Source organism: Strigops habroptila, chromosome 14 (genome assembly GCF_004027225.2).
Source record: "Strigops habroptila isolate Jane chromosome 14, bStrHab1.2.pri, whole genome shotgun sequence".
NCBI classification, from domain to species: Eukaryota; Metazoa; Chordata; class Aves; order Psittaciformes; family Psittacidae; genus Strigops; species Strigops habroptila.
The window spans coordinates 351,576-363,862 of record NC_044290.2 but is presented as its reverse complement, the minus strand read 5'-3'; the positions used below and the strand labels follow the sequence as shown (position 1 = coordinate 363,862).

Genomic DNA, 12,287 nt, shown 5'->3' with positions numbered 1-12,287 from the left:
GCCATTCCCCTTGTCCTGTCCCTCCATCCGTTGTCCAAAGCCCCTCTCCAGGTTTCTTGTTGACCCTTCCAGAGCAGATATCCACGCCTGGGACTAATGTTAATTGGCAATAAATGAGTTTTCCCAAAGCCCAGTCTGTGTTACCTGTGATGGCAATGGGTGAGTGATCTTCCTGCCTCTATCCCAACCCAGGAGCTGTTCCACTTTACTCTCTCCCCTGTGCCGTGAGGAGCGGGTGAGCGGGTGGCAGCCGCCGCTGTGAGCTCACCCGCAAGAGCCGGCCCCGGCACGCAGCATGGGGCGAAGCGCAGTGCTCATAGTCTTCCGAGCCTCCAGGGGGCGCGCTAACGGCGCCTCGCTCTGCCGGCGCCAGGGCTCGGCGGCGGCAGGAAGCGGCTGCGCGCGGTGTGCCCATGGAGGCCGGAGGCTCGCGCCGGCTGAGGTAGGGCCGTGTGGGAGCCGCGGCGCTGCCCGCGGCACGGGGCGGCTGCGGGGCTGGTGTCGGTGCGCTCGGCCCTGCCCGCCCCTCACCGTGCCGCGCCTCTCGCCCCGCAGCGCGGCGCAGCCACTGGCGGCCAGCGGCCGCAAGGCCCCGAAGCGCGCACAGGGCCAGAAGGACTTCATCCCCGACGGCTCGGCAGAGCAGGCGGAGAAGCTGCGCCTGTGCCAGGAGGAGCAGTGGCGGCTGCTCTCGGAGGAGCGGGTGCAGCGGCGGTGAGTCCCCGGGGCTGGGCGCTGTTTGTTGTGAATCGCTGTTTCCCGGGAGGGCTGGCGGGGCTCAGAGGCTGTAGCGGTGCAATGAGCTGTTAATGGCACGGAGGCGTCCGCAGTCAGGTCCCTTACCCATCCCTTCGTTCACCTGCTGGGGAGGAGCAGCCGCGGGAGCACACCCCGGCGGTTCCCTGGGGAGCTGGGACTTGCACCGGCACACCAGGGGCTTCAGTGAGGGTGTTCAGACAGTCCCTTAGTTCTCTCAGGTGTGTGTACTCCCGTAGCCTTTGCAAACAGCAGCCACTGTTTTCCTGTGTGTGGCCTGAGTTACACCGCACCTTGTTGATCACAGAATCGTAGAATCACAGTAGAGCTTGTGTTGGAAGGGACCTTAAAGCTCATCCAGTTCCAACCCCCTGCCATGGGCAGGGACACCTTCCACTAGAGCAGGTTGCTCCAAGCCCCTGTGTCCAACCTGGCCTTGAACACTGCCAGGGATGGGGCAGCCACAGCTTCTCTGGGCACCTTGTGCCAGCGCCTCAGCACCCTCACAGGGAAGAGCTTCTGCCTGAGATCTCATCTCAGTCTCCCCTCTGGCAGGTTAAAGCCATTCCCCTTGGCCTGTCCCTGCAGGCCCTTGTCCAAAGCCCCTCTCCAGGTTTCCTGGAGCCCCTTTAGGCACTGGAGCTGCTCTAAGGTCTCCCCTTCAGGAGCCTTCTCTTCTCCAGGCTGAACCAGCCCAGCCCTCCAGAGCAGAGCTGCTCCAGCGCTTGGAGCATCTCCATGGTCTCCTCTGGACTCACTGAAGCAGATGCTTGTGTGTGGCCTTGTGCAGATTTGGCCTCCTCTCAGCATCCTTGGTTTATCAGTTTTAGTGGTTTTAACAGCGCTACCAGTCTCTGGAGTTTACAGTTTCTTGGGAGACTTTCACACACTACCTCTCAGTGCACACCATTTGGCCAGTTGTTTTCTGGTCACGGTTTCTCTGTCTGCACTGTTCAGTAGCAGCAGAAACTAGTCATATAAAATCACACGCGTGGGAGCTCTAGGATGGTGACCTCCAACACACAGGCAGGTCTTCCTGCATTATCTTCCACTGCTGTCACAGTCAGATTTGTTCAAGTACATCTGTAAACACTTATCTGGAGCAGCAGTTGAGGCTCTGGGGGTGGGAGGGTGACTGGGTAGGTTTATGTTTCCTTTCAGATGAGGAAACTGTGCTACTGACTAAAGATGTAGAGCAAGTCCGTGGTGGACCCTGCAATCTGTTTCCTTAAGCCAGCTGCTAAAAATGAATGTTTGCATTCTTGAAAACTCAGCCTTCAGTGTTCCATTTGCTAGTTTTTGATTGGGTTTGTGTTTGGGTTTTTTTTTTTTCTTCCCTATAAGCCCCTGTGGGTGGGATACAGCAATTTGAGTGTCTTGGCAGCATCTGAACAGTTGTATAATCTATCATGGTTTAGGCCATGCCTCCCCAGCTGGCTGCTGTAGCCTATGGACAGATGTCTGTGGTGCTGGCTGAAGACACTTTTAACTAGTTGGCGATGATAAAATCTTCAGCTGGTGCTGCTAAGTCCAGAGGATGATGTCTTTCTAAGGCCTTAACCTGTAAAAATGCCACCTGGAAGTCTGCTGCCTTTTGACACCTTCTTGAGCTTGTTTTGTTGCTACAGCAGGAGTTGACTGTAGGACGTGCCAGTAATAACAAACTAATCTTTAACCTTCTCAGGGGGAATCTGGTGAAAGCTGAGTGGAAGCCAGGACAGGGCATTGTGGAGCTGCAGTCCCCTGCGGTGAGTCTGCTACAGAGTGTACTTGGTGCCATCATCTGCTGCTGGCCTTTGCAGATTCCTTAATTTGATTCTTGAAGTGAGAGAGAACTGGTTGTCAGCAGGGACCAGCCAAAGCCCGTCACGGATTTGTGCTTCTGTTCCAGGGGAAGTTCTGGCACACCATGGGGTTCACACAGCATGGCAAACAGTGCCTTCTGCCCGAGGAAGCTCTGTACCTGCTGGAGTGTGTAAGTAGGATACCTGTGCATGGGCGGGGGCATTGCATCCTTCTGGAATGACTGGGACAGCTGTAGCAGCTTTAGAATCATAGAATAGTTTGGGTGGAAGGGACCTTCAAAGCAAATCTAGTCCAACTCCCCTGCAATGAGCAGGGGCACCTTCAACCAGATCCAGTTGCCCAGAACCACATCCAGCCTGGCCTTGAACGTCTCCAGGGATGGTGCATCCACCACCTCTCTGGGCAACTGGTGCCAGTGTTTCACTACCCTCATTGTAAAGACTTTTTTCCTCACGTCCAGCCTGAATCTCCCTCTTTTAGTTTAAAGCCATCACTCCTTGTCCTATCCTGCTAAAAAGTCTCTCCCCCTCTTTCTTATAGGCCCCTTTTAGGAACGGAAAGGCCACAATAAGTTCTCCCTGGAATCTTCTCCTCCTCAGGCTGAACAACCCCAACGCTCTCAGTCTTTCCTCATAGGAGAGGTGCTCCATCCATCTGATCATTTTTGTGGCCCTTCTCTGGACACTCTCCACAGGTCCATGTCTTTCCTGTACTGAGGACTCCAGAGCTGGATGCAGTGCTCCAAGTGAGGACTCACCAGAGCAGAGTAGAGGGGCAGAATCACCTCCCTTGGCCTGCTGGCCCTCTGGATGCAGCCCAAGATACAATTGGCCTTCTAGCCAATATTCTAGACTGATTCTGAAATCACTTGACTTGTCTTGGTCACTGGTGGAGTTTGAGCAGCTGATAAACCCCTGGTTCTTGCGGAATGGTCTCTTTTCGCCTGCTGCTGTTTGTCTCCAGGCCATGGGTTCCTATTTTGTACTCTGCAGCAGCCTGTGTCATTGACAGCATGTGTCAGTGGCCAGTTTATTCCACTGGTATTATTTTTGACTCATTCCTATGTCAAATACAATGATAGAGACAAGGAGAGTTTTAATTGATCTGAATTTCTGTTAGTACAGCAGGAATGAATCAGCTTTCTTACCAGAGCGAAAGAAGCATGAGAAGCAAGTTACAAAGTTTTCTATTGAGATCTCTACTTTCTTGCTCTGGAGGTGATGAAGCACACATTTATGTATTACTTCTTTAATGAAATCTGTGTATGGGGACTTGGCCTTCCACAGTCCAGGAAAACACAATGTTTTGGGAATTTCTGGAAATGAGATCAAACCATTATCTGCTGTTCCTTGCAGGAGTTAATTGGAATAAAAGGGTTTGACACTGAGAAACTTTTTTCCTCAGAACTGGTATACAGTTAATAAGGACATCTGAGACTGGTCAGTACTTTTTCTGTCATGAGCTGACTTCATCCCTTGTCCCCAGCGTATCTTACAGATTTTGCAGTGGCAGGGTTCAGAAGTTCCTTAGCACAGGTTTTCTGTGCTTCTCCTTGAAGCTGATAGGAATTAGTGAAGCTCTCGAGCCTGGTAGGGCCACACTGAGGCACTTAATCAGACCTTTCTGTGTGAAGGGTGTTGGTAGGAGAGACAGTTCTGGAGCAGCCAGCGCTGTACGTGCTTGACACTTAATCAGAGATATTTGGGCTTCCTACTTGGCATCTTTTCTCAGTATGTATGGCAGAAAAAAGTTTAAATGGGGCAGACGGGAGTGAGATTAAGTTGCTTTCAGTGCTTCTCTGCTTGCAGAAATGCTGGTGAAGGCTCAGCTGGATTTCTTTGCTGTAAAGAGGGATTTTTTTGTCTGTCCACCAAAGCCTGTAATCAGTTTGATCTAAAGGGGAACTTTTTTTTTCCTTTAGCAAAACTTAATCAGATAATGGGCATCCCTTAAATCCAAACTGCAAAGGTTGGGCTTTTCTAGCTCTGCCATTTTGACAAATAGGTTGAGAACAAATTGATGAAAATTCAGTTATTTGGTCAGTTGCTGAGTACAAGGTCTCTCCCCAGTTAGATGCCTTCAGCCTATGCTAGGGGGGAGCTGTGGCTCCTAATGTAGTGTTTGCTTTGTTTGAGCAAACACTTTCTAAAAAAAACCAAAACAGCAAGGTCAAAAAAGAGGCTTTGCCTACAACTGCCCGTGGGAGGCAAGTTGCTATTGCCTTGGGAATGTACTGATGGGATCACTGGGGCTGCAGTAAATGCTTCAGAGGAGCCACCAATTGGTGGCATCTGAGAACACCATCAATTCCTCTGCTCCAGCTCTCTCAGTTGTACTGGTTCTGGAAGGTTTTGTAGTTGTGCTGTGTCCTGAGTCACTGAGATCATCAAAGTTAAAGAAATTTATCTCCCAAAGCAATAATTATTTTAATAGTTGAGCATTGTGCTCCCTGCAGTGTCCTCCAAACAGGTGCAGTGCTGGAGCTGACAGCGGTGGGCGGGTACTGATTGCCTGGCTGCTAAAATAAGGGCATGGGGGAACTGGGCATGGGAGAGGGACTGTGAATAATCCAGGTGACACATGGATATCCTGTCAAGGAGGGTGCTGGGACCAGCTGTCAGGACCCGTGGGAAGAGAACAGTGTGAGCTTGCATAGGTTTGTTCTCTGTGATTCTCTCAACACAAAGCTTTTGCCCTGCAGGGCTCTGTTCAGCTCTTTCACAGGGATCTTCCCCTGTCCATTGAGGAAGCCTACGAGATCCTGCTGTCCCAGGAGGCAATGGACCTGCCACATTACCAGGTGTGTTGGGACCTCCAGCTGGTGCAGGGAGCCCAGCCTCTGCCACACCACCTCCTCCAGTGGTGGAGAGCGGAGTGGGACAGTCAGGGAGGGAAGTTTTTCCCACTCAGTTTTCTAGATGATCAGTTCCTGTTTTCCCACCTTTGCTTTGGGTCCTCACCCTGGCATTTTCCCCTCTGTGAATGCTGCACTATGTTTGCTCAGCGATAGCAGAACTGAAGTAAATTGTGTTGAGGGTAGTCATTTAACCCTTTTGCTTTCCTTTGCTCTAAGGTGTTCAGCCACTTGAAGCAACTGGGTTACATTGTGCTGAGATTCGACCCCAGGTAACCAACTTTTCCTTTCCGTGCTGCTTTCTCCTTTCTGAAGACCCTGAGCAGCTCTGTGCCTGCTATGTGGCCCCAGTGGAACGGCAGCGAAGAGGACTTTGACCCTGCATTCCATCTCTTGGGAGGATTAAAGGCTAAAAGTGGCACTCTACCCTTCCTTGCTCCTCCCTCTTGAGGAGGTGATTGGGAACATGAAATGTGGCATGAACTGAGGACCATCCTGGTCCTGCTTGTGGATTTTCCGTGCCTGGAAGAAAAAGTTTTCGTTGCTGTATTCTGGGGCTGAGCAAAAAGGGCAATTCCACCCTGCTCTCAGCCTCTGTGTTGGTGTCTCCTTGCAGCACTGTTCTGTCTCCCTACGAGAGGCAATTGAACTTGGAAAGTCACTGCAAGAGCTCTGGGAAACACCATCGCAAAAGGAGGAGGAGTTCCAGTCCCCGGTAAGGATGTGGCCCAAAGCCTTCTTCCATCCTCTCCCAGGCCCTGCTGGCTCAGGAACAGCTACTTCATCACTGCATCCTCGTGCTAAGAGAGGCAAACTGCCCCTGAACCTGCCAACTGCCATGGTGAGATGCCAAAATAGAGGGGTAGAGAGGCTAGTGCAGAAGAAACACATGGCAAGTGTGTTGTCTTGCTCCTTTTTAGAGGGAGCATGGACACCACAGTGCGTCTTGCACTTACCTATCCCCTCAATGCAACTTACACTCTAGGGCTGCACAGCAGAGAGCATAGTTGGGTCCTGATCCTTGCACGTGGCCTCTAAACGTCGCCAAAATGCAGACAGATTCTGACAGCTTCCAGTAGGTGGCATCATCCTGTGAGAGGCAAGGGAGGATGAGCCTGGTCTGTGGGTCCTTTCCTGCTGCCAAGTGAATCAGTCCCTGAGGAGTTAGGAAATCCTAGGAATTGGAAGATAAAACTGCTGGTTTAAGAATTGCCCCATCTGGGACAAGGGACTGAATCTCATACCAGTAAGAGGTGCTGGCAGGAAGGTTTCAGCTTGGCTGAAATCCATGATGTTTGCATGGAGGTGTTTGGGTCAGTTTATGGGGTGTGTGGAGGCTGCATGGCAGGTGGGAGCATGTGTGTATACAGATCAAGGCTGGGATTCTGAGTGTTGAAGTTAAACCTCATGTCAGACTGCTGAGAAATATATTCTTTTGGCATTCAGTGCTTGGTTTTCGCCTGCTTTTAGAATCACAGAATCAGTTGGGCGGGAAAAACCTTTAGGATCAAGTCCAACGATTCCCCCAGCACTGCCAAGGCCACCACTAACCCATGGCACTGAGGCCTCGTCTACACAGTGTGTGAACACTTGCAGGGACGGTGACTCCAGCCCTGCCCTGGGCAGCCAGTTCCAATGCCTGAGCACCCTCTGGGGAAGGAATTGTTCCTCAGCTCCATCTAAACCTCCCCTGGGGCAGCTTGAGGCCGTTTCCTCTTGTCCCATCCCTTGTTCCTTGGGAGCAGAGACCAGCCCCCTCCTGGCTCCATCCTCCTGTCAGGCAGTTGCAGAGAGCGAGAAGGTCCCCCCTGAGCCTTCTCTTCTCCAGACTAAACCCCCCAGGTCCCTCAGCCGTTCCTCATCACACTTGTGCTCCAGGCCCTGCACCAGCTCCGGTGCCCTTCTCTGGCCCCGCTCCAGCACCTCGATGTCTCTCTTGCAGTGAGGGGCCCAGAACTGACACAGGATTCGAGGTGCAGCCTCACCAGTGCCCAGTGCAGGGGGACAGTCACTGCCCTGGCCCTGCTGCCACACTGGTGCTGATACAGGCCAGGATGCCGTTGGCCTTCTTGGCTGCCTGGGCACAAGCTGCTCATGTTCAGCTCCATGAATCATCACCCCAAGGTCTTTTTCCACCGAGCAGCTTTCCAGCCACTCTTCCCCAAGCTGGGAGTGTTGCAGGGGGTTGTTGCTTTTTTCTCTTCTCATTTTGTCACACAAGCAGACGCACTCCTTCCAGCCAAGAGGTTGTTGTCAAGGGTTTGCAGACCTGTCTGGGGGTTCCTGCCACCTTTGCCATCTTGTCAGACTGCATTCTTCCTGTTAGCAGGGAGGGGGCAGGATTCAAAGGGAATAAAGTTCTACCACATGCTGCTCTCCCTTTTATGCTGCTGCTTCTGTCTTTAGGTCACATGAGAAGAAACACAAGGTATTGGAGGACCTTCCAGAGGCTGAAGGTACCTCCAAAAAAGCTGGAGATAACTGTGGAGAGTCCAGCTGCCTTGCCATGGAGGAAAAGCCTTTGTCAGAGCAGCCAAAGGAATCGGATGCTGGCAGTGGAGAGGGAGAGTCAAACCCAGTTCCCCTTGATACAGGACAAAAGGATTCCCTGAGCCCCTCCAAGAGCTGGGCTGGAGACCACAAGGAGAGCAGCATTGGTACCCATGCACCGCGCTGGGATTTTAGCACCATTGTCTTGCCAAACATGGCCCCAGACCAGCCATGCACACATCTGCCCTCACCTGATGACGGGCTCCTGCCGGAGAACGTGCCGGGCAGGGAGGTTGATGCAGCTTACTGGTGCTCATGCATCAATCAGAAACAGGAGAAGCTGTCACGGAAGGAAAGGGAGCAGCGAGAGAGGGAGAGCAGGTACAAGAGCAGTGTCAATGCTGACAGGGAGGTGAGGCGCTGCTCCAGCTGGCAGGAGTACAAAGCCCTTTTGGAGCAGAGGAGCCAGCAGAGGATGTGGAAACGACCGCTGCATCTCTGGGACCAAGCTGTCACGCCGCTTTTGCGGCCAGATGAAGCTACCTCATCAGGTACTGGAGATGGACACCTTTTTTCCCCCCAGCTCTGTGAAAAGTTGCCTGATTCACAGCAGCAAAAGGGATGATGTGGAGAAGCTGAACATCAGTTTAGGGAACAGTACCTTGAGAAGGAGAATGTCATTAGAGGCCTAGGCAAAGCAGGCAGAGGAGCCCAGCCATGGGCGTGAGGAGAGAGAAGAAAGCTTGTCTGCCTTTCCATCTCTTTCTATAGTCCACTCAAATGCCAGGATAAATACGGCCTTGGGAGGTCTTCTAATCCATTCCCCATGTCCTACTGTACTGCAGTCCTTTCTGCTGGGCTGTTCAGCAAGTGAAATCAGGGCCAGCAAGATGCAAAGCAACTGCAGGGTGTTGTGGGCTGTGTGCTGGGAGGAGATGAGGAAGTTGAGGTCTTTGAAGTAGCCAGTGGTGACTGTGGTGCTGCCAGCCATTGTCAGAAGAGGAAGGCTTGTGGGTGGTGGTGGTGTGCTTGGAGTGCCCTGGGAGAGAAATAGCTGGTCTTATCCTTTCCTGTTCCTTCTCCCTCCAGCTGCGCTCCTCCAGCAGATCAGTGTGCTGCAGCCCTCCCACATCCTGGATGGAGCCTCCCGGTTAGTATCCAGCCAGCCACCTCATAGCTGTTAGGGAGTGGAGATGTCTTGTGACGGTCCCTGCTTGTGAGGTCTGCGAGATGCTCATGGCAGCAATTTGGGAGCTGCCTGGCATCCAGGATGCCAAGAGAATACAGCGCTTCAGGACCCTGTTGCATCTGTAGTGAGGGGCTGACATTTCTATGAGGTACCAGGTCCTGCAGCACAGATCTGGGGCATTCCAGGCCAGATAAAACATCAGGGTTGCTCTCTTTTCCTGTCGTTCCGTCTCTGCACCCCAGCCATGTCACCTCCCCCAGAGGTTTGCTTGGGTTTCATCTGTGCTCATCCCTGCAATACGCTGCCATCCCTGCTGGAGTGATTATAAAACCTTGGCTTTGGGACTTTTGGTTCTGCTCTTGACTCAAAGAGTCTGCGTGGTGTTTGTGTGGGGTCCCTGCAGGGCAGAGCAGGGCTTTATTTCTGTATCTGTTAGCGCTGCTTCTTGCAAGGGGGGTTGCAGAGGAGGGAGCAGGGTAGGTGGGGGGCAGGAGCTTGCTCTGGTCTGACTACAGGAAAGGTGTGGGAAGGAATGGGAACAGTTGCGGGGTCAGTCCTTTGGGGGGTGAAGCCTTTCAAAGGGTCCAAACTAGCTGGGCTTCAAGAGCTTTCGCCCCCTCTTTCCTTTGGTGTGTCTATATCTTACAGTGCTTCAATCCCATATGAAGGTGGATGTGTTGTCTCTTCTGTAGCCTGCAGGAGGACCCGGAGGACATGAAAATCCACTTCAATGTGTATCAAGCAGATGCTGTGGCCAGGTTTAAGAAGACAAACCCCGGGAAGCCATATGTCAGGATGTGTGTTCGGAGGTATCCAGGGGTCTTATGCTGTGTTCTGAAACATCACAGTTGCTGTTGTGGAAGTGATGTCTTAATGATGTATAAATGACCTGGCATCTTGTGAGCTTTACAGATCATCCCAGTGCCTCCCTTGAGGGTGGTCCTGCCCAGAATTATTCTTTTTACCTTTCAGTTCCTCCTTTGCTGGAGGCTGTGGCTGACAATTCCCCCACCCCTTGCATTCAGCCCACACTATTTGGTCATCTGGTTGCTGCTCATGTCATGTATTACTAGAGTCAGGGATAAGAAGTCAAGGCTGTGTTTATGCAATACTTGTGAAACTCTGAGCTCAGGTTTGCAGGAAGCTGTATGGTTCCTGAATCCTCAGCCAGTGCAGATCCCAGTGGATTTCTGTAGCGATGTACCTCCCACAGGCTCAGGACCATGGCTTTAGTATTTTGATCTTTGTCAAATGTAACTTCAAGATCAGTATGAACATGGGATAGGTGTCCCCTTTCTTGCTGGATCAGAACCTGATACTTAAACTCTGCAGGCAGGTACAAAGTTCAGTCTCTGCCTTGTCTAATTTTGATAGATAAAAATTGTCCCGCTTCAACTTTCTGCAGCTGTAGTAGAGCAGGGGAGGTAGTGATCCAGTTTTACAAAGGTCTGTCGTGAGCAAGTAGGATGGATGAGCCTTGCTGCAGAAATGTTTTCATTTAGAAGCAAAGAGACTTTGCAGAGTTTAAAGAAGGGAAAAGCAGCTCAGATGTTGATCCCAGCAACCTGAAGATCTGCCTAGCACAAAGATACTAAGATTGCAGTGGGCCGGCAATTTGCCAGTCACCCTGTGAGCTGCATCTAATGGGCACAGTGTGGAGCAGTAGGCAGTTGCCCTTGGTTTTGGCAAAGGATTTGGCAGCTCCCAGCTCCTGGCATGCAGTGCTGGCAGCCTCCTGCTTTCACTGAAAGGGGTGGGGAGGGTCACTACCAAATCCTGAGCCTTTGTAGTTGCTGGCCAGGACAACTTTGTCTCTGTATTCCTCTCACTTTGAGAACAACAGGATATTTTTTTCTCCCTGCAGCTTTGATGAGCAGATCCCATCCCTCCGGGCTTTGAAGCAGGTTACGTATCAGAGTGGGGACATCCCCGTGGTCTTTGCGCTGGTGGATCATGGAGAAATTGCCTTCTATTCACTGAAGGAATTCAAGCTGCCAGTTGATGTTAATCACTGAAGTTGCTGTCACTTGCAGAAATGGCATGGGATGAAGGGAAGAGCTTTACTCAGGATTTGCCTTCTTGATTAATGAAATATTACAGAAAACAGAGCCTATGAGAACTGGAACCTTGGGTAGTTGACCACTTTATTCACTGTTACAGACTTCACCCACCCAGTTGTCTCAGGCATAATAGCAAAATTTACAGCAAGCAAATGTGCATGGCTTAGCTGAGCATTTCTGGACTGGAATACACACTGCTTTGTTCTTGAAGCCACTGGTTCTCCAGCTTTCTCATCTTGTGGACCACTAGTCCGCCTTTTTCATCTGACCTGTGGACCATTAGAAAACACTTTCCTGGTGATCCTCTTGTCACGTGTTAAGAACCACTGTGTCACACCAGTGGAATGGTTGGAGAGTCATTGAGGTCAGCCAGGGACGGAATAAGCTGATCAGATCAGTGGTGGTGGCCTGAGCCTCTGTCATTCAGCTGCACCAGCAACCATCCAATAAGATCCTGATCTGGAAAAGGCACAGCCATAAAGCTCAACCACCCAGAGTAAAGTTTCCAGGCATTTAAGAGTAGGAAACTGTGCCTTGAACACACTTGCATCAGCTGAAGGTCACAAAAAGCCTCGCTCCTTGCTGATGGCACCTCAGCCTCAGGCTAGAGCAGCTCGGAGGTGTTTGGCCACTGGTATCGCCACACTGTGTCCGACAGTCTCACCAGGGCTGTCCTGCTGCTGTTCCAGCCTGGCACTCTCTTTCCTGACTGTGGATCCTTGTCTTTTGCAAATGAGAGAGTTTTCCGAGTACGGAAAGAAACTACAAATTCCTCATGAGCCTTCCAGTCCTGAGGCTGTTGTGCTCCAGACCAAGGACATCACTGCGTTCCAGGCCCTGCTGCGGGAGCTTCCCACCGGGATATCCAGGTACTGAATTTGCTTTAGCCTCCATGCAGAAGTGCCAGTGCCAGGGGCCAGAGCCCACTCTGGTGAGCACGGGGTGTCCAGTGTCCAGGTTTTTCATAGCGACTGGTTTAGATGTATTTTATTTGGTAATTTTTTAATTCCTTTGTTGAGATGGGGAGAAGGTGAAGCAATAAAAAAAGCCTTTTCCAACAATGGCGGCTTCTCAGTGTGGTTCTTAATTCCCCAGAAAGTAAGTTATGCAGAGGAAGATGCTCAGGGGAGGC

General features: G+C 51.6%; 1 protein-coding gene across 1 annotated transcript; it reads left to right on the top strand.

Annotated features, from left to right (window-relative positions):
- The first annotated feature begins 349 nt into the window (after window positions 1–349).
- Window positions 350–11,365, top strand: TSEN54 (tRNA splicing endonuclease subunit 54). Its single transcript, XM_030506444.1, has 11 exons — window positions 350–442; window positions 556–714; window positions 2,441–2,504; window positions 2,648–2,731; window positions 5,264–5,362; window positions 5,636–5,688; window positions 6,033–6,131; window positions 7,823–8,457; window positions 8,996–9,056; window positions 9,788–9,904; window positions 10,960–11,365. Exons 1-11 carry the CDS (start codon window positions 414–416, stop codon window positions 11,108–11,110), a joined length of 1,551 nt encoding a protein of 516 aa, XP_030362304.1. The 5' UTR covers window positions 350–413; the 3' UTR covers window positions 11,111–11,365.
- Window positions 11,366–12,287: the final 922 nt, after the last annotated feature.

Coding starts and splice junctions, on each gene's coding strand:
- TSEN54 (XM_030506444.1), top strand. CDS start 414: ATGGAGGCCGGAGGCTCGCGCCGGCTGAG. Junction 2,505..2,647: donor TGGAGCTGCAGTCCCCTGCG/GTGAGTCTGCTA, acceptor CTTCTGTTCCAG/GGGAAGTTCTGGCACACCAT. Junction 9,057..9,787: donor ATCCTGGATGGAGCCTCCCG/GTTAGTATCCAG, acceptor TCTCTTCTGTAG/CCTGCAGGAGGACCCGGAGG.